Consider the following 23,089-nt stretch of genomic DNA (forward strand, 5'->3'; position numbering starts at 1 on the left):
AAGCATGAAAGTGGTAGCAGTACGTTTTATTACACCCCTTCTGACAATAATGCGTGTAAAAACAAAGTCCTTTAGTAGCTTATTTCATCTGGGATGAGAAAAAGGAAGCTAGAACTTCTAAATGTCTGTACCCCCCTTACATAATCTCAACTACCACGGTTCATGGGTAACCCCTTTACAGGCATATTTAACATAAGTTCACATTCTACCAAGAAGTCTTGGTGTTTGGTCACCATTCTTGCTGCTCTGACAAATTGCCCCTTTATGACAGTCTTTTTTTGTTTTTGTGAATGCCCACTCGTAAAATGTAATAATATATTTGAATAAGTGAGTTTCCTATATAGTTTTGATATATGCTGTCTCCACCCAAGATTGTGCTAGACAGTCAAGAGGAGAAGGTTAACACCTACACTACACCTCAAGCAACACATAGCCCTTCTAAACCCACACCACCAACACCCACACATAGCAACACTAAACCCACATATGCAGAGGCCCTTAACAGTAACCTGCCCAAGCAACAAGGACCTCCAAAGCTGAAACGCAAACAAACACCAATCACAACCAAAGTGTCACATAGCTCACAACACCAGTGTGCCACCCAACAACAGCCTCTAAGACAAGACAACGTACCCAACACTTTAGCCACAGGTGACTCTATAGTCAGACATACTGATGTCCCACTCACCAGACTGAACAAGGAGAAAATTACAGTCAGCTGCCTATCGGGTGCCAGGATCCACCACATAACGCATGCACTCAAGTCACTCCACAGCAAGTACAAATATGACTCTGTCATTGTCCATGTTGGAGTGAATGACTTGAGATGTACCTCCCTGGACTACATAAAAAGAGACATGGAAGAGCTCTCGGATCATGTGGCCCAGGCAGGTATTACCCTAGCCCTGAGTGGCATCCTGCCTTCGCCCAGAATGATACCACAGTATAAGGACAAAATGATTGACTTCAACAATTGGCTAAGCTTCTGGTGTCATTCAAAGGGTATCCAGTATCCGTCTGCCTGGGATGACATGATTGACAGACCACGATGCTTTGCCAGAGATAGTGTGCACATGTCACCCCTGGGATTCAGGTTACTGGCTAAGGCTCTTGCCACCCTTTTAGTGCCTTTTTTAAGCAAAGTTCAAAGGAAAAAAACACCCACCGTAACAAGCACCGTAAGCATGCAAAATCAGAAGGTAATTCTACTCGGTGCTAGAAGTCTAAACCTCAAAATGCACTCACTCGAGGCACTCCTAAAGATGGAGAACATCGATGTCTGTACAGTAACTGAGACCTGGTACAAGGCTCCAGAGAGCACTCCTGCAATACCAGGCTACAATTCTTACCACACTTTTTGACCACCAAACCAGGACTGAAACACTAAAGGTGGAGGAGTGTCCATATTCACCAAGGATATTCACACCGACAGGCTAGTTGCCCAACACAATGCGTCTGAAATTCTCCAGGTGCAACTAACACTAGATAAGACTGCAATCCAAATTGTAGCTTGCTACAGATCCCCCACCATGCCCCAAGATTCTCACTACACATTTCTAAACATACTGGAAAATATTAAGATACAAACAAACGCCCTAATACTGGGTGATTTCAACTACCCTGCCATTAACTGGGAAAACTACTTGTGTACCAACACCTTTGCCCAACGGTTCTTGGAATTCCTAAATTCCAACACCCTGGATCAACTAATCCATAGTCCCACCAGGGGCTCCAATATCCTAGACCTGGTCATTACCAACATGGGAAATCAATGCTTCACACCTATGGTCACCCCCTCGTTGGTCAGGTCTGATCATAAGCTAATCACCCTTGACATCCACCCCCCCCCCCCCCGTAAGGAAACCTCCATAAAAAACTTCCCCAAAGCCAACTTTATGCTACTGAAGTCAGAAGTGACAAACTTCATGACACCCATGCAGATGGGAACTGAAAGTTCAACTAATGAATCCTACACTAAGGCACTGTATGAGCACATCCACTCATGCATGAATCCTGCCATCCCAAACAGAACCAAGATGCTCTCCTCCAAAAAAAGGGAAGCCAGTCTGGTGGTCCCTTGCCATAAACAAACTTTACAACAAAAGGAAGAAACTGTTGCAGAAAAGAGGAAAATCCCAGGGTGCAAAAAGATCCTTTACCAGCCTCAGTAAGAAGCTGAGAGCCCTCATAAAATCCTCCAAAGCTAGTTACAAAAATAAAATTGCCAAAGATTCCAAAGACAACCACAAGGCATTCTATAGCTATGTCAAGAATCTAAATAGAAATGCTCAGATCTGCTCTGAGATACAACAGAATGCCGTTAAATATACTGATCCCAAGGATATTGCCAATATCTTGGCAGATCGATTCAATGCCAACTTCACCCCCCTCTCACCCCTAAAAGGCCCATCTCACTACCGAAAGATTACCAAATTCCAGTAATAACAGCCACACAGGTAAAAACTGCACTCTCCAAAGCTAAGAATACAGCGTCCGTGGGACCAGACGACATCCCAGGCTGTGTACTACATGAACTACAAAATGAACTAACACCTCAGCTAAGTGTCATGTTTGATCATAGCCTCACTTCAGGCTTCGTGCCAACTGAGTGGCGCACAGCTACAGTTATCCCACTCCATAAGGGGGGATCCACCTTGGATCCTAGGAACTACCATCCCATCAGTCTGACGAGCCTGATCTGCAAAGCCATGGAATGTATTATCATGGAACTTATAAACAAAGACATTGGCAACCTTCAAACACTGGACCCCACCCAATTTGGGTTTGTGAAGGGCCGATCTTGTCTCCTGAACCTGATTGACTTCTTCGAATCAGTCTCCAAAGTTGTGGACGAGGGTAAGGCGGTCCACACAGCCTATCTGGACCTCGCCAAGGCCTTTGACACCATCCCTCCACTGTGGAATCGTAGATAAACTTACTAAGCTGGACATTAATCCCTACATCACTCGATGGGTTGCCAACTGGCTTACTGACAGAACCCACACTGTAAAAGTAGCCAACTCCAAATCCAGCTCCAGACAAGTGACAAGTGGAGTACTTCAGGGTTCAGTCCTGGGGCCGCTCTTGTTTGGCATCTACTTCTCTGAAGTACAGGCCAACACTAAGGGATTCTGCTTAACAAATTTCACAGATGACTGCAAAATGGGAACCATTACTGAATCCCCATATGATGTAGATATTCTACAAAAGGGTTTTACAGAAGCAGATGCTTGGTGCCAGAGCCATGGGCTCCAGCTCAGTGCCAAGAAATGTATAGTTATCCCCTTTGGGAAAAAACATGTACCTGTGAATTACCACATAGGTGGCAGTACACTAAACACAGAAAGTGTGATAAGAGACTTAGGGACACAGTTGGACAGTGGTCTCATCTTCGATAACCACATCGCCACAACAGCCAGGAAATTCTTCTGTGTGGCACACCTCATCACTAAGGGCATTTTGTCCAGAAAAAAGGAGGTCAGTGTCCCACTGTAATGATCCCTCTTTAGACCCATTATAGAATATTATACAATGCCTCCTCTAAAACGTGCACGCTGATTGGCCAGCCCAACCAGCGTGCCCGTTGTAAATCCCTCAATATACTAACGGAAAAAGGTCAGGTCGCCCATTCTTTTTCCGTTAGTATAAAACACTGTCTCGCTATGTTAAAAGAGTTTAACATAGCGACAGGTTTAAAAAGCAACGCAGATCTCCGTTGCTTTTTAAAGCTGTCTCGATATGTTAAACTCCTTTAACATAGCGACATAGTAGTAAAGCAACGGAGATCTTGCGATCTCCGTTGCTTTTAACCTGTCTCGCTATGTTAAATGAGTTTAACATACAGACAGCTTTAAAATAAGCAACGGAGATCTCCGTTGCTTATTTTAAAGCTGTCTTGCTATGTTAAACCCATTTAACATAGCGAGACAGTAAAAAGCAACGGAGATCTTGCGTTCTCCGTTGCTTTTGCCCACAGCTCTGATGTACTGCGTAGGCATGCAAACACTGGAACACCAGACAGCTGCGGAAGGGCAGCAAAGAGGCATTATACAATGCCATTATTTAAGAAAAGTGATTATTTCTTTTCTTAAATAATGTCATTGTATAATAGCAATAACCCACTTCTTGTGGTAATGCTGATTTACCCACGCTTGTCTTTGTTTGGTCCCTCGGGCTTCGCCCTCGGGACCAAACCACGCCAACCGTGGGTAAATCCAGCATTACCCACACCCAGGCATGGGTTATTGCTATACAATACCCCGTTTGGTATGTACCTCTCAAGACATCTGCAACAACTGGAAAGACCGCAGAAATACCTAACTAAAAGGATCACAGGCCTAAATAAATGCCGTATGTTGACCGTCTAAAAAAAAAAGCTGTACTCTGTCGCATATCATCTACTCAGAGGCGATCTCTGCTTAACATACAAGGCCATATCAAACCCAGAGCTTTTGGACATGCTACACTTAAAGAAATCCCAATCCCTCAGACCCACACGCTCCAGGGATCTAAACCTTGTCATCACAATGAACAAAACATGCTGGAGGGATAGGTTCCTGACCCAGAGACTCCCCAGACTCTGGAATAGACCACCCATACATTTCAAGCAGAGCGCCTCTTTGGCCCTCTTCAAAAGGAACCTTGACGATTGGATGGGAGATAGGAAATTCACTCTGGGGATCACGTCAGTCACCCTGCTAGACAGGGGTCCAGGGAAGTAAATATTGTGAGAAGGAATAGCCAGGGAATTGTTATGGCTAGGCTTGTATAGGCCCTAGGGCCAATAGTCGAGTACCATCCTATGAACCTGTACGTGTGGTTATCAGTATCTTTCTCTAGCAATACCCTAGGGACGATAGCCGAGTACCAACCTATGAACCTGTACGTGTGGTTATCAGTATCTTTCTCTAGCAATACCCTAGGGACGATAGCCGAGTACCATCCTATGAACCTGTACGTGTGGTTATCAGTATCTTTCTCTAGCAATACCCTAGGGCTGATAGCCGAGTACCATCCTATGAACCTGTACGTGTGGTTATCAGTATCTTTCTCTAGCAATACCCTAGGGCTGATAGCCGAGTACCATCCTATGAACCTGTGAACCTGTACGTGTGGTTATCAGTATCTTTCTCTAGCAATACCCTAGGGCTGATAGCCGAGTACCATCCTATGAACCTGTGAACCTGTACGTGTGGTTATCAGTATCTTTCTCTAGCAATACCCTAGGGCTGATAGCCAAGTACCAGCCTATGAACCTGTGAACCTGTACGTGTGGTTATCAGTATCTTTCTCTAGCAATACCCTAGGGACGATAGCCGAGTACCATCCTATGAACCTGTACATGTGGTTATCAGTATCTTTCTCTAGCAATACCCTAGGGACGATAGCCGAGTACCATCCTATGAACCTGTGAACCTGTACGTGTGGTTATCAGTATCTTTCTCTAGCAATACCATAGGGACGATAGCCGAGTACCATCCTATGAACCTGTGAACCTGTACGTGTGGTTATCAGTATCTTTCTGTAGCAATATATCCAAGTATGGTATAGATGTCTTTTCAGTTTATTGTGTAAACACCAGAGAGTTGGCACTATTGTTAATATGTATAATAAAGTCATCTAATCTTGGTTTAGTATCTTTCCAAAGAAAAAACAAATTGTGGAGCCTGAAGACTTTTTAGTCACAGTGGATGTAAAAGACTTGTATTTGGTCATTCCTCATGAGGTGGGAAAATTATGGTTCACAGAATTTTTACATGAAAACCAGGTCCCACAAGAAGGAGTGAATTTATTTCAAGAACTTCTTGAACTTGTACTGAAAAATAATTTTATATACTTTGAGGAGGAGCATTTCCATTGAAAAAATGGGGTAGCTGTGGGCTCGAATTGTGGTTCATTAGTCGCTAACATAGTTATGGCACATTGGGAGAAGGAATACATAACCAATGGTGCATACGAAAATTCGTACAGGTTCTATACTTGATATTTGGACGATTTGTTAGAGCAGCAAGAATGGTGACCAAACACTAAGACTTTGTGGTGGAATGTGAACTTATGTTAAATATGTTCCTGCAAAGGGGTTACCCGTGAACCACGGTAGTTGAGATTATGGAAGAGGTGGTATATAAAAAGGAAATTGGCCACTTTAAACCTATTTTATCTTTAAATTGTGTAGAAAATAATAGGGAACCCCCAAAATGAAAATGTTCCTTGTCTATACAGAAGTAGTATGGTAACTAACTTTAACACTGAAAGTGGCTTGATTAAATGGGTACTTCAGAAAACAGGAATATAATGAAAGATTATGATGACAATTACTAGAAACTGGGGGAGAGACCCATTGTAGTACACAGAAAAGGAGCTAGTATGAAAAACATTTCAGAGAGACCCTTTAAAACACACACTGACTCTACAGTAGTAGAAGTCATGAAAAAGTGTGTTTTTGCAGCTACTGTAGATATGTCCACGTAGGTGAAGAATTTGTAATAAATGGACAGAAATTTAAAATGAAAGATAAATTTAAATGTACATCGAAAAGAGTGGGATACGTAGGCCTTTGCCAGGTATGTGATTCATTTTATATAGGTAAGACTAAATGCACCCTAAAAGAGCAGATGTGTGAACACCTTTATGATATTAAAAGGAACAAAAATACTAATGCTGTAGCCCAAAACATTAGTGACTGCCCAGGCCATAATTTTAAATTCAGTATTTTGGTTAAACATAGTGAGGGTGGGGGGACCACATTAGTGACTGCCCAGGCCATAATTTTAAATTCAGTATTTTGGTTAAACATAGTGAGGGTGGGGGGACCACAGACCCTGAGACTTGAAGCCAGAGAATTATTCTGGCAACTGCATTTTAATGCCTTGTATAGACATGGTTTACATGAACACTGCTCTTTTTCATGTTTATTGAAATTAAAAGCTTTAGAATGCTAGTGTGTTTGATTTTTTAGGGGAGACATAATTGCAGTTTTGAAATTTCATGAATGATTCTTTTAAACATGTTTATGCATGTTTACCTTTTTTATTGTATTTAATTTATGGAACAGGGTGGATTTTTAATAAAACTTTTACAAAGTTTTAAAATATTATTGTAACATATATTTATTATATTATATAATGTATTATAATACAATGCACTTTGGCAATAATGTACTGACAAACACTGGTTGCGTGTCACTTTAAATGCTAAAAGGAAAGGTTTCTTAATGACCACATGACCAATGTTTCTTAAGGATCACGTGACCATTATTTTGGAGAGTTATTTAAACTACTGACTGTTAGGAAGGTTTATTCTGAAGAAGTTCTGTGGGTATATGAGACAAAAGCACTTATTTTAATGTTTTTTTATTTTAATAAAGTTGGATGTGAAGTTTTAAACACCTTTTGTATTTATTTTATGGAGCATTAGAATGTTGTAGTTAGCTGTCAAGCTGCTGACTAGTCATCTTTCGCATGTTCATATAGTCCCTTTAGTGTAAGGGACAACAATCTTGAAGATACTATATAAAAGTAGTAGGAGTGTTGGGGGCACAGTTCCATCTTCTAGAAGGTGCAAAGAGTGAAACTACCCCTACACTCCTGCAAAATGACTTTAATAGTAGTACAGCAGATGTTCTTTGTGTTTGACTGTTGCAGTCATCACACTTGGGGTTATCTGCCTGCAGGTAGCCCTCAGTCGGCCCGAATACCAGAGACTTAGTATTTCTGTGTAGGTTGCTGTCGCTCCAGGTGTGACGTCAGGTTGTCAGGGGTATAAAAACAGGCAGCTGACGCCATTACATCAGTCTTTCTTGCTGAGGAGCTTGAAGCAGAAGCAGTTCACATTAGTGCTGGTCGGCCGCTACCTGAGTTTTCATTTCCGAATTGAATTATCCTGATGTCTTCTAAAGCTAAGTACCCCGTTGGGGATCCTTTCTTCTTGCTCTAACCGATGTCAGAAAAAGTTAACAGATGTCTTGCCTGTGGAAAGCAAATACCACACTGAGATTTCTATTCTTACTGCATCACCTGTTTAGGCCCAGACCATGACGTATCTTGCTGTCGGTTTTGTGCTTTGTTCAGCACCCAAACTATTCGTTGTTGGGCCCTTATTGTTGCTAAATACTTTCGTTCTCGATCTCTGTATTCTGAAATGGCTTCGGTAAGCCATCCAACTACTGATCTTCAAAAAAAACGTAAGGATAAAGACAGAAACAGACCGCACAGGTCCAAAACTCCTGATGACGCTTCCGTTAAGCTAGTCACCAGTTCTCCAGTACTCAGTGAGGCGCTTTTGCAGCCCCTGATGCCCGCTTCAATGGATTCACAGGCCTCTACCAAGACCCGTTCGGAGTCTGGTATGCCGTGAGACTCTTCTTCGACTACTCTTCGTCTCTACCTTGGATGGGTCCGGAGCCACAGAGCAGGCACTAGCTTCTGAGGAAGTTCTTCACACTACCAATATTCGACACAATCTGATGACTTCTTTCGCATCTTCAATTCTGTCTAAAACTACTGAGTTTCTAAGGCCAAGAGTACGCGCTATGCCTAAAAAATCGACGACCCAAATTCATGTACCTGCTTTCTTGCCACAACATCAAATACTTAAAATGGCAGAAGACCTTATTATGCTGATTAGGGGAAGTCAGCCTTCCCCTTCTAAGAGAAAAAAAGACCTGTCCCCAGCAGCTTTAACAGAGCAAGAGTCCGACTCTGAGGTATCTGATTATGAAGACATGCCTTTATCTGCTTATGAGGATTCATATGCAGAGGAATCCATTCCCTCTGCTTCCCCTCCAGAGGATTTTTCTTTTGGTGAAACCTTACATACTTTAAGAGAGCATTTCCACTGGGAATGCCAAGACTATCCTCAGTCCAAAAAGAGACTCAGAGAATTTCTAGATTTGCCACAACATAGGCCTTTAGCAATACCCCCAGTCCTGGATGTTGTGGATGATATCTTTATGAAATCCAGTTTAACTCCTGATACCTTACCCCCTGCTCCTAGGAAACCAGACAGGTACTACAGAGTTCCTGACTCTCACAAATTCCTTTTCAAAAATCCTACTGCTGACCCAGAGGTCATCTCCCAGGGGCCGAAAGGTATCAAAGCAACTACAGCTAAGAATCCCACCCCTTTGGACAGGGATTCCAGAGCTTTAGACAGATGGGGTAAGAAAGTATACACCTCTGCAACTCTCGCCATTAGGGCTTTGAATTGCCAGTTTCACATGTTGAAGTACCAACAGCATATTATGGAACTTATTAAGCAAAAGATAGCTACCTTTACAGACTGTGCAGAAAATAAAGAATTACAAGAGCTTATGCATTCTGCAAGCTAAGTCAGCAAGCATACTTTGCAATGTGGCTTTGATGCCCTAGAAGCATCTTGCAGGGCAGCAGTTACTGGTTCTGTACTGAGAAGGCATGCTTGGCTTAAGGAACAGACCTTGCCAGACCATGTCAAATCAAAATTACTAGACGCTCCTTTGAACAAGGACAATCTGTTTGGCTCCAAAGCAGAAGAAGTTCTTAAAAAGATGGAAGAAAAAGCTAAATCTATGCAGACAGTCAAAGACTTCTTGCAAGTACAGCATCCTAGGTTCAGTAGGCATTGCCCCTCAAAACATTGGTCCTTTCCAGCCCCCTTAAGGCCATCTCAAACTAGACCCAGGGGAAACAGACCCCCCCCCCCCCCAGACTACAGTCTCAGAGTATGCAGAGATCTAAGCAATGGAGTGCCTCCACTTCAAACACAGGGAGTGCTAAGCCACCCCCTTATGGAACGAATTCACAATGACTTCTCAACTCCACTCCCCACCTCTGTCCAACTGCTTGTGCCCCTAAGAGGAAAACTTGCCCATCATGCAAAAAACTGGACTTCCATCACCAAAGACCAATGGGTCCTCAACATTGTATCCCAGGGGTACAAATTTTACTTCCACTCACTGCCAACCCCAAAAGAGTTCCCAGACCTTCCTCCAAACCAGTAGACAGAGGCACAAAACCAAGTTCAATCCCTGCTCTCTCTATAAGGGCAATTCAGCGTGTTCCTGCAGAACAGATAGGTCAAGGGTTCTATTCCAGATTTTTCCTGGTACCCAGAAAAGAGGGCACTTGGTTCCCACATCCTAGATCTTTCCATTTAAACACCTTCCTGGTGGTACCAAAATTCAAAATGCTCACCCTGCAGCAGCTTCTTCCTATGCTGGCCAAAGATGCCTGGTTAGCCACCCTAGACTTAAAAGAAGCCTGTCTGCACATCCCTATCAGGAACTCTTGCAGGAAATATCTACGCTTCAGGGCAGGATCTATGCATTATCAGTTCTCTGCACTTCCCTTTGGCTTATCCACTGCTCCCAGAGTATTCACAAAATGTCTGGCTCCAGCCATTGCCTACTGCGGACAGAGAAAAATTCAAATTTGCCTGTACTTGGACGACTGCCTGATTCAGGCAGACAGTCAGGTAATGCTGTTGCAGAACCTGACATTTGTAAAGAACCTTCTAACCTCCCTGGGGTACACCATCAGCGAAAATAAATCAAAACTAGTCCCCAGTCAAAAGATTGTATTCCAGGGAGCAAGCTTGGACACAGCATCCCAGATGACATTCCTTACTCCAGAAAAACAAGCCTGACAGACTACTTCACTCAAATGCCCACACATCAGCAGGAAAATCCTGCAAGCCCTAGAGGTTCATGGCCTCGTGTATCCTACTAATTCCATATGCCAGACTGCATATGAGGAAACTTCAATGGTACTTAAAAAGTCTTTGGTGCCAACATTCTCAGGACCTGGAAACTGTCATTCCTATCATACCTTGTCTAAGGACAGAGTTTATTTGGTGGGTAGTAGCATGCAACCACAACAAGGGACTGCCCTTTACTCAAACCCACTCCGCCCAGACCCTAACCACAGATGCATCAGACTATGCCTGGGGGCACACCTGGACGACAAGTGCATTCAAGGACACTGGAGCCCAAGTCAAATTCATCTGCACATCAACCAAAACAAGATGCTAGCTGTGCAGCACGCTCTGACAGCTTTCAGATCCCTACTCTCACCAGGACACCTGCTAATAAAAACAGATAACACCACAGTTATGTGGTACATCAACATGCGGGGGGAACCCACTCTTACCCTCTCTGCAGGCTAGCCATGGCCCTCTGGAACACAGCCTTGAACATGCAGGTCCACCTGCAAGCTCAATTCCTGCCAGGCAAACAAAACACACTGTCAGACAACTTAAGCAGAAATCTCCTAGACCCGCACGAGTGGCAATTAGAGCCCAGCACTTTCAGCCTTCTGATTCAGAAATGGGGGACCCCAGAGGCGAATCTCTTTGCTTCCCCCTGCAATCACCAGCTCAGCAAATTCTGCACCAGGACACCTCAAAGCAAGACCTGGAAAGTGGATGCCCTATTCTTCCAGTGGGTAAACCTCTCAATCTATGCATTTCCCCCTCTGCCCCTTCTCTCAAGAATATTGCTCAAGATAAGTCAGGACAGACCAAGGACAATTCTAATTGCCCCGGGCTGGCCACACCAGCACTGGTACCCACTCCTGCAGAGCCTGTCACCGGTACCACCCTGGCACCTACCCCAGAGCCCGAACCTGCTCACTCAGCAGGGGGGACAGATCTTGCATCCACAACTGCAAACCCTAAATCTTGCAGCCTGGCTTATTCCTTGAATTCTCCCCCAGTGACCAGCCTAAGCAAGCAGGTAGGTGCTAGATGTCATTCTTGAAGCCAGAAGACCCAATACAAGGAAATCCTATGCTGATAAGTGGAAAAGGTATTGCTCCTGGATTCAATCTAAAGGAGAGGACACATCTCTGCCCTCCCTACCTCTAATCCTGGATTACTTAGCAGAGCTGTTCCACAGAGGCATTTCCTTCTCCTCCATTAAGATTCGTGCCTCTGCCATCTCGGCTCTTTACAACTCTGAGCCACCCCTATTCTCTCACCCTCTCATCAAACAGTTCCTGAGAGGGGCAAACAATTTAAGGCCACCAAGGAGAGCACCCACCCCTGCTTGGGACCTTAACTTTGTACTGGAAAAGCTCACACTGCCCCCTATTGAGCCTGCAGCATCAGCCGACTTAAAGTTCCTCTCTTGGAAAACAGCATTGCTCCTGGCCATCACTTCAGCGAGAAGAGTGTCTGAGCTACAAACACTTATGGCAGTGGAACCCTTCATTAATTTTCATGCTGACAAGGTCTCCCTCAGGGCTAATCCTTCCTTTATGCCCAAAGTGGTGTCCAGCATGGCTCTTAACCAATCTATCCATTTGCCAACCTTCTTCCCTAATCCTCAAAATAAAGGGGAAAGGATCCTGCACTTCTTGAATGTGCACAGACATCTCAGATTCTACCTGGATAGGACTAAGCCCTTCAGGAAATCTGACCAATTATTACTCAGTTTTGCACCAGGGGCAGAGGGCAAGGCCATTTCAAAACAGACAGTTTCCAAATGGATAGCACACTGTATCTATTTCTGCTACAAACACCATGGGAAACCAACCCCTCAGGGGGTCAGAACACATTCCACTAGGGCAACTTCTACCTCTACGGCATTCCTCAGGGGAGTCCCTACCAGGGACATTCAGGCGGCTACCTAGAGTTCTGTACACACATTCACGAAGCATTACCACCTGCCTATATTTTCCAAATTCAGGGCGGGTTTTGCAACTGCAGTCCTGCAGGGCATTCTAGCCAGCCGAAACTCTTTTTGACTGCCTCCACCCTTTCTACAGCTTTGGGAATCAACCCAAGTGTGATGACTGCAACAGTGAAACACGAAGAACATTTATTTATTTTATTTATTTTATTTTATTTTACATTTGTTGACCGAGCTAGTCTAACTGGATATATGTCCATTTTCAGTAGAGGTCTGGGGAGATAAGTTCCATGATAAAGTAAAAATAACATACAGCAAAATAACATAACATAGTACAGTTGTGTGCACTTATCATAAATGTAGATGTTCGAGTGTATTCACTGTTGCAATTCTGGTTTCCCTCCCTCCAGCCCCCTTCTCTCTCTCTCTCTCCCCTCTCTGCTCTCTGTTATACTACTCACCCTTTGCAGGAGTATTGGTATTTACTTTTTACTGGTGGTGATTTTTTTCCACCATAGCTTAGCTCCCTATTGGGGGGCTCCTGACATTTGGGGCAAGTAAAACTGATGTAATGTTGTTGGCTGCCTGTTTTTATACCCCTGACGACCTGACATCAGACCTGGAGTGACAGCAACCGACGCAGAAATACTAAGTCTCTGGTATTCTGGCTGACTGAGGGCTACCTGCAGGCAGATAACCCGAGTGTGATGACTGTAACAGTGAATACACTCGAACATCTACATTTATGGTAAGTGTACACAACTGTACTTTTTTGGTATTCTGCTTTCTTTCTAAACTGCTCTTTATTTCTTTTGTAGCAGTTATTGCATGGGCACACACACACACACACACACACACACACACACACACACACACACACACACACACACACACACACACACACACACACACATTATTAACCCATTCTTTTTCCCTATACACTCTGGTGCAGCAAAGAAGAGTGTTTGAATAAAGATATTTAAAAATGACAAAGAAAAAGAGCACTTTCCCATCCATGTCCTCTGAATTTTCTATCCTTTATCTGTTTCTCTTTGTAAAAATGCACTTAAATGGAGAGTGAACAAACTGTTACAGAATCCCATCCATCCATCCATCCACAACCCCTTTTCCCCCATTTTTTTACATGGGGTCAGGGTGTCACTTCACCAGTGTCGATCATGTAAAGCCAAGGTTTACACCGCCAGGTGGCTAGCCCTGCCGGGGTAATTCTTCCACACCACATACTTGCACATACACTCACACCTATGGCCAACTTAGAGTGTCCAATCCACCTACTGCATGTCTTTGGAATGTGGGAGGAAACTGGAGCACCTGGAGGAAGCTGAAGTGAACACAGGGAAGACATGTAGACTCTAGACAGAAGGCACTCAAGTGGAGACTCGAACTATGGATCCTCTTGCTGTGGGGTGACAACGCTATCCTCTGTGCCACTGTGCCACTCACCCTAAACTGTTAAAGGATCTTGATCTCTCTGAATATTGTTTGCATGTTGTGTATTGTGATTTGTCTTTCTTTACCAAAATGTCTGTGTTGCATCAGTTATGGTATAATCCATAATAATCCACAAAACAAACAGCACCAGAATTACCCATTCTAAAGATTTAAACCTTGCCTGTGATATAAATAGGACCTGCTGGAGAGATAGGTATGTATCCCAGAGACTACCCCATTTATGGAACAGGCTCCCCATCCATGTGAAACAGAGTTCCTCCCTAACCCAATTCAAATGCAACTTGGAAAGTTGGATGGGAAAACAGAAATTTGTCCCTGTTTAGCACCTATGTCTCTAGTGGACACAGGCAACCTGTACATATTTCATCTCCCAGGCACATGCTTACACTTATCAAGGGTATCATAACTTGTCTGAGATTTGAGATGCATGGCTAAGCTTAAAAAGGCCCTATTAGTTGTTAGCCTAGTGAAACCTATAAGGTGCTCTGGTATGCTGCTGTTCTTATTTTAAAGAGCATAATGTATTGTATTCCCCCAGAATAGAAACTGTTAAAGGTGAAGTTACTTATTCAGAACAGTTACTTTACTTGCAGAACAAAAACAATAAAAAAATGACATAACTGCCAAGAAATTCACTGGAAAACATGTAACTTCTAGTTAACTAATCATCAGCTACAGAGTTGCTTACCTAAGGATGGGTTATGTAAAGGAAAGCTCCACTCTTAAATGCAGTTAACCCTTTCCCGGCGTAAGTTTTCTACCTATATCACCTAGATGTTTAACTCTTCATTGTCTTCATTCCACCTTTTTTTACTACCACAAAGCATGAATGTCTCACTATGTGTGCATTCCTTGTTTAATAAAAGAATTATCTTGACTTGTATAGCTATTTTGTAGAGTTTAAACTTAAGTCACTGCTTGCAGTTTCACATCCTGGGACTGTGTCTTGCTGAGGTCAGTTTGGTGCTGTAAACTGCATTTTAAAAACTAAAAGCTAAAGTGAAACTCTTCTTGAAAGAGTAAGTTGTTGGAGAAATCTTTATTTGAAGAGCAGGGATGTGTTATACTGTACATAAACAAACTGATAAATATGCGTACTTTTTTTGCTCCCCCAGGACCATTACTGATTGCTTCTTTGCCTTTAGCCTCTTGGCCCATTTTTTGGGGGGAGAATTCAAGCCAGATGTTTCTGGGTGAAAACGGGGCCTTATGATGCATGTATTCCTGCCTGGGAACTCCAACTGACCTTGGATTCCCTTGGTGAAGGGGCCAAATGGGGCATGGGTTTTAGAAAGCAGGTCAGCATGCTGGTCCTGTTAGCCTACATTTTCCCCATGGGAACATCCCCTCCCCCTTGACTGCTCATTTGAGCCAGTGATTGCGGTCACCCTTGTAATCCAGGGCCACCTGCCCCCCTCCATTGTGTATTAGTCAGCATTAGTCATGCTGTCCCATCCTCCCTGGCTGTCTTCAACAAGCATCTGAGCCACTAATCAAACTCTGGATCACCTGCACTGTAATCAGGCCTATCCCTCTACACAGTGGAACTGCCTCATAAGTACTGTCATACTAGACCGCAACTGTTGCTTTTATCCACTTGCATACTAAAATTAAGAACAACATAGAAAGCTATAAGCAGCTGCCGCTTGACTTGCTGGATGTTTGTAGTGGCAACTTTAAATCACCAATGGGTGAGAGGAACTTATAGCCTAAGCTGACAGCTTTCACATTTTGCAGGCATATGGGAGACAGAGGGAGTAAAATGTTTTTAAGAACTACAGTTCTGAACACCTGATAAAACCCTATTTGTTTACCTCCTTTCTGTTAAAGTTCATGAAAGACTTGATAGCTTGCACTAAGCCTAGGTTAGAATAACTCCATTAAAACGAAGCACTGAGACTACATTCACAGACCATGGAACATAGTAAGGACTCAAGCATGTTCATTTTAAACTGAGGTAAAAAATCATTTTTACTAATTTCTGTCTTTAATACATCATATTGCAGGGATCCAAACTGCAGCCTCGGAAGACAAAAAGAATGAAAAACAAAACCACATCAGTATGGCAGTTCCCATGATGGCCACTTTGGGATATCTGAAATTAAAATATAATAAGAAACAAGTAGGGTGATACAGATGCATCATTATTGCGTAGAATATCAGTATATGTAGTTTCTGAAGAATCTGTTGGAGAAAGAAAAGGTGGTAGGGCAAACATGCCTTGGAAAATATTTTATATTTGCTGTTTTGTTGTCAGGCAGATGTTGTTGTGCAGAATTCCTTTCAGTGAACTTGTAAGCATCATAAAAATGTCATGGTGCTATTAATGGTATTGTTTAGCACCTCTATTAAGAGAGGAATGAACTCTTTATATGTTTGGAGGCAGACACCTGTTTTGACATATTATTGTCTCACTCACCTAATGGAATTTTGTTTTAATTTTTAGGTGGTATTTCTGAACCTGGGCGAATATCAGGAGTCAGCTTTGGTGATCCAGTTGTTTTCCGAGTCGGACATAGATGACTTCCAAATTTTCTTTACTCTTTATGTTTATATTTTTAATGATGTGTTTATTTATTCTGAGTAGGAATTATTCAGAATTCATTTCAAACTGATTCTTAATTCTGTACTGCATGTATTGATACAGTTTTTGTGTAAAATGCATTATTTTCACTTATTAGGCATTTCCTTCGTGCTGTTAGTATAATGGAAAAATGGGGATGCAATTCTGCTTTATTTGTACACGTGCTAAGTGCATGGTGTTAGGATTACAAGTTTAACAGTGGTCAGTTGAATGACTTTCTTGCAATCATAAAATATATTTTGTCTAAAAAAGGGACTGATTTTCTAATTAAAGAGTGCACATTGACCTGTTTAATCAGGATAACCATTTTGCTTATTGCTTTTGCTACTGCAGTTTTGAAAGTAGGTTACCAAGTGTACTTCAGCTCTTTATCCAGTTTTGTTCCATTCTGGGTGAAAAGGAAAGCATTGTTCTACCCCTTGCTTGAACTTGCGTCGGTGTAGCAGGACAGTTTACTCCTATGAAGTGAACATAGCATATCAGTGGCAGTGGAAACAAACAGATAACATTCTGTGCGTCAGTTGCCTTGTCCTTTCTGTTGTTAGAATTGCACATCATGTTTTATGTTCCCAGCCTTTCAGTCACTCCATATATGTCATCTCTGCAATCTTTGAACCTTAATAAAAATGACGAACACACATACCGAAACCAGTAGAGTAAACCATTTATTTGCAGTTCGAACAACTAAGCGCCTTCGCCAATAAAACCAAAGGCTTCTTCAGAGTTATTCAAAAATTCTACCCATACTGCTTTTATAATACAAATCTAATTAAAATTCAAACACCTATCCTCCATGTTGAACAATTTCTTAAAAAGACAGTACTATGTCAAATTACTCAGATTTATACAAATATATTAATATATATATAACATTTTTAAAAATAAATCAAAATATTAAACTCTGCACTACATTGAAATATTACTATATTGTTTTTTATGTTTAAACAATTTGATTATGCCTGATTTTCAAAAACGGCTTGATGGAAATAAAATCATTCAGACCAGGTCCATAGATGCATTTAACATAAGTTGCCAGAGGGATTTCTTGCATTCCAACATTAAACTCATGTCACCACCTCGTTCATTAATGGAAACCCTGTCTATAACAAAGAACACAGACTCTGTAAAATTAATACATTTCTCTGAGTGTATATAGAGAGCATTATGGATGCCTTTATTCTTTATAGCCCTGGCATGTTCACTTATCCTGTCCCTTAACCTCCGGATAGTTTTACCAATGTAGAAGCAGGGACAGGATAAACAGGTAACCACATGCACAACATATGTAATACAGCAATTATCTACCAGGGCATTGAATGGAAACATCACTCCCTTGGATATAGACATAAGGTCCATCATTTATGTACCTACATAGATTGCAATTTCCACATTTAGACATACAAGATTTGTACATTGGAATGTTACTTTTCCTTTCCAAGATGTTTTTGACATTCCTCCCCCTGCTAAAAACTACCTGGGGTTTTGTTCCTAAAATAGCTGTCATCTCCTGTTGGAAACTCAGTTCCCAACATTGGTTGACAATATCAACAACTTTTGAACGAACACCATTATATTCTAGAACCATAACATTGGTCTTACTACTATCATGGGTCAAACCTTTACTTTTGGGTTGCCAATTGGACAATAAAATCAGTGGGAAAGTTGTTTCCCTCTTCATAATAACCTCTTTGTTGATGTTTGTTAATAATTTTAAAGGGTAACCCCTTTCCAGGAACATTCCTATCAAGTTATAAATTTCTCTATGGAAAACGTCATCATTACTGATGAGTCTTGACACACTATCTGTCCTTTGACAACACTTCATTTTTGAAAATATGGATGGTTGCTGGTGAAATGCAACAAAGTATTTAAGTAGGAAGCCTTCCTAAAAATAGTACTCTCTAGACTGTTAGCTTTATTTGAGAAACTGATGTCCAAATAATTTATCTGATTTTTGTCCCATGTGCTGGTAAATTTCAAACAGTCAGTGGTCCCATTAAGGTAATCCACAAATTCAATAGCTTCCTGTTCATCCCCCTTCCACAAAATGAGGATGTCATCCAGAAATCAAATATAGGACAGAAGTCTTTCATTATAATGCATTTTTAGGATACACTCTTTTTCCCAGTCCAATAATACAAGGTTGGCGAAAATGGGGGGCACATTTGGCCCCCATTGCCACACCAGCTATTTGATGAAAGATTTCCCCTTCAAATATAAGAAAATTGTTTTTTAACAAGATCCCCATGAAGTCGACCAATAGTTCAACTGTTACCATGTCAGTTACCTCCAAACTGACAATACTGTTCTAGAACATTTCAGTACCCCTTTCATGTGGGATCATGGAAAACAAATTAACATCAATTGGCAGAAAACTATACTCAAATTCTTCTGTATTCCTAAATCTAGCCAACCTGTTTAAATAGTGCCAAGAGTCCTTTATAATATGGTCAACCTTGTTTAACAGGTGTTTCAATTTGTTGTCAATCCAGGCAGATAAGGGTTCAGTTTTTGAACCCCTAGTCGAAACTATTGGCCTGAAAGGTGGATTTGTTATAGATTTATTGGTTTTGGGAATGCCAAAAGCTGTTAGTAAAACCCATTTTTCCACAGTTAGAAATTCTTTTTCTTTGTCACTAATATGTCCTTCTAAATATTCTTGTGATAAAATTCTGTCTATGCAAGAATATGCCCTGTTGACTTCGTGTCTGGATGCCCTTACATATGTTAACTCTTCATTCAGTATCTGCTCCATCCTGACAACATAGTCAATGTGACGCATAATAACTATACCCCTTCCTTATCTGGGGTCATAATTCTAAGGTTCTTATCCATGGCCAAAGACCACAATAGTTGATTTTCAACCTTGGTCAAACTATGTTTACATGTACTTTTATTTATATTTTTTTATTATTATTGTTGGTAACCAATGAACATATCCGTTTTTCACATAATCTCTCAAACATATCACTTTCAATGTTGTTTGGAGGTATAAAGGTACAGTTATGACTAACAGACTTACATTCTGGCTTTTGAACATTCCTGTCTTTAAAAAAAAAACATCTTTAAATTCATTTGTCTAGTAAATAATTTCAAATTTACCAAAGTTCTAGCAACATCCAAATGAGAACTTGAGACAAAAGTTATGCTCTTTTTCAAAAGCGTAAAGTACTCATTACTTAAATCCAAATCGGAATAGTTATAAATTGTGAAACCTTCCTGTTCCACCTTGTTACAAACCAAACCAACTTTATCTGTCCACAAATCACTGTCAGTAGTGCCCAACCAGGAATTCAAGTGGCCAATCGCCTCCATTTCTTGGACTGCCTGTTGTTCCAAGACTTGCCGTGGAAGTGGTTGCCACCCTGATTCCATCCCTGAACTTGATTCTGGCCCCCCCATGTATGTCTATAAAAAAGAAATGGAAGAACCATTTGAAATGTCAGGAACATCTAGTGTGAGTCCCAATATGCAGAGACTGAATGTCCGAAAGATGAATTTGACAGAACCAGGCCTAAATTATTTTATTTAACAAAAATTTCTTTCTTTCTTGTTTCTTACTTTTCAAGTATTTGTCTTGAAAGCTGTATCAGTGACTGCTTTTTGCTATTTTAATGAAACTGAAATGCAAATCTGTTTCGCTCTTTCAGCGCATTTATTATCATTTGTGTCCATTTTTACAAAACTTAACTGAGACTACAGGAGGTTAACAAGTTGCAAAGAAATAAATATTGTTTTCCAAATTAGCTTCTGCAGCTTCAATTGCATATTCTGCTGGTCTGTACAAATCACTTAATCCAATCAAAGATTGGCACAATGATTAAAATAATATGTATATGGATACCCTTCAAAACTTTGAACACTCACATTATCGAATCCCACTTCATCGAGCCCGAATTAATCGAATCTTCATTATATCGAACTCCCGGAACAACGAAAATGGACCCCAGGAAAGGAACCACTTGTCCACCATTGTGAACCTTGCCCTTCCTCCACTGTAGTGCAGTCTCGGAGTTGGTATATTTATTTAAGGGGGTGGGGGGACAGAGCCCCCCAGTTGGAGGCTTTTTTGCCTTGCTCTTTGGTGTTTTGTTCTGGTGGTCGAGTGGTTCTTTTCCCAGGGTTTGTTTTCTTTGTTCCAGGAGTTTGATATAATGAAGATTTGATGAAGTTAGGCTCAATGAAGTGGGATGTGATAATGTGAGTATTTGTTTTTTTGCAGTAGACCCACACATATATATTATATATTTTTTGTTTTGTTTTACATATATACACACATACATATATACCGGTTTACTTCTTTTTATTGAAAACACACTGTACTGAATTCCAGAAAGCCGACTTCACTTTAGCAAAAGTGCAATTGAATGAAAATGCACTTTCTCGAACTATACTTGAACGAACAGTCGGCATTTCCGGGATCTTTTGGCTGAACAGGTGTGGTTCTTTTTAATTGCTGGTGAGCTTTGTAATGGGAGCAGAACCTCTAATGCTGATGGAAGTTGTTGTCATAGATTGTGGTACAGTGAGGATAGGATGTAGTACAATCTTGGAGTTAGTATATATTAGTAGCGGTGGTGTGGTGGCTTGACCCCTTGCAAAACTATTGGATAATGTATGTGCTTTTATTTTTATATTTTATATTACTGTTGTTTTGAGAAGGCTATTTCCTGTATACAGTTCTGTGTGTGTAAGCTGTTTTAGTATACCATGCTGTAAAGTGATATGTACTTGTTTCACTTCGTGGGCTTGTTGGGAAAAATATGTTCATTCTCACTTTAGTGGTCATCTGTGAGCAATTGGCTTAATTATATTACATTCAGATATGTGGTTTTCATTGATGTGAGTGTCAGTAAACTCTAATTTCTGTCAGTAAATCTCCCTTTTCACTTTGCTAGCATTAATTATGTCTTATTCATCGTCCCCTTCCTTTGTATCTTGTTCTTTTCATTGGCATTAGGACAGTTCCCCTCCCCCCCTCCACATTTCCCTTTCAATAACTGTTGACTTTTCCTTTACAAAAAAAAAAAAAAAACTTTCACAGTATCTTTGTTCTCCCTTTGATAGTGTTAGCATAAATTGTCTCTTAATAATTGCTCTTTGGGTAGTGCTTGTGTGTGCCAGTATGTCTGATAAACCTACAAGTTTCAAGAGGTGTGCCTCTTGTGGGCTTAAGATCCCCCACTCAGATGCCCACAACAGGTGTGTGTATTGCCTCAAGCTGGGACATTTAGAGGTAGAGTGTGATGTCTCTGTGCTCGGTTAATCCCTGTGCCCTTGCTGACCAATGAAGTAAGTTGATTTTGAGACAACTCCTTCTGACCTCTGGAGCTCAAACACCTGTTAAGCCCTCTTCTTCAATGGAGTTTAAGAAACATGCCCCCTCAGCTTCCCTGGGGTCTACATCTTCTGTGCTAAGAAATGCCAGAGATAATCTGATCCATCTACTTCTGATCCGAGAGATCTCTGTGCTTCATCAAATCCAAGAAGTTCTTCGGTTCTGACTGATGTGGTGCCGACTAAGACCCAAGTGCTCTCGGACCCTCCACCTTCGGATCCGAGTCCCTCGGTTCCTTCCGACATAATTCGTTTCCAGAGTTCATCTGTGAGCGAATACTTCTCATGTCCAAAACACTCGGATTGGAGGTTCCAGAGCCACACTCCTCGTCAGAGCAAGTCTCTTTCCCCAGTCTCCTTGACTGCTCAAACCAGCTTATCTGTGGTCAAGACAACCCATTCTTCAGCCTTGTCTAGATCCTCTCAACTGTCCCATTCAGACATGGACAGGATGACGCAATGTTTTCTCAAATCCCAGATTCAGTTGGGGGGGCTTTGCCATCTCCAACCCATATGGAATCGGTGAGAGCTCCAACCCCAATATCTCAATTTCCTCTTCCAATTCCATTGCCAGTTTTAGAACTTTAGGATCTGGACTTTCTGAGTGGGCCATCATCATTGCGGAGGATCTGTCTTTCTTCAACTCCAGTAGTAACTCAAACTGGTTCCACTCCGATGCCCTCGGAAAGGAGAGAGTCCCGAACCCAGGACATCGGTGCCGACTCCTTGGGGGTAGTCTCAGCTCTGATCTTTTCAGATCTCTCTTTTCACCTAGGGTCTTTGGCTCTTGACAGTTCAGGTCTGTGCTATCTGGAGACCTCAGATTTGAGATGACTTCTGCCTTGGTAGTTCCAACTGTGAGGGAGGAGCTTCTCTGGGTTCATCTGCCTTTCAGGTGGCAGAGAAGGCAGGGAGAAGTGGCGCCTCATCTCCCAGATCCTACCCATTCTCCCTCTGATTCGTACTTTGCACCCATTCATCCTATCTGTAGTCAGTCCCTCCAGGAGACTCTCCAGACCCATCCCCAGCAAGGGGTACCCCTTTCCTCCAATTCCTAACCTGAGCATCCCACTGGGGAGGTACATCAG

The 23,089-nt window shown here is 41.8% G+C and overlaps 1 protein-coding gene across 3 annotated transcripts in view; it reads left to right on the forward strand.

Moving 5' to 3' along the window:
- Positions 1 to 20,410, forward strand: part of CEP20 (centrosomal protein 20) — a 115,710-nt gene extending 95,300 nt beyond the window's left edge. For all 3 annotated transcript variants that reach the window (XM_044089160.1, XM_044089161.1, XM_044089162.1), the window contains exon 5: positions 16,527 to 20,410. In XM_044089160.1, coding sequence (XP_043945095.1) covers positions 16,527 to 16,667 — 141 coding nt within the window. In that variant the 3' untranslated portion in view covers positions 16,668 to 20,410. The remainder of the gene's footprint in view (positions 1 to 16,526) is intronic.
- Positions 20,411 to 23,089: the final 2,679 nt, after the last annotated feature.

This window comes from Protopterus annectens, chromosome 12.part0, assembly GCF_019279795.1.
Source record: "Protopterus annectens isolate FY-2018-M chromosome 12.part0, PAN1.0, whole genome shotgun sequence".
Classification (NCBI taxonomy): domain Eukaryota; kingdom Metazoa; phylum Chordata; order Ceratodontiformes; family Protopteridae; genus Protopterus; species Protopterus annectens.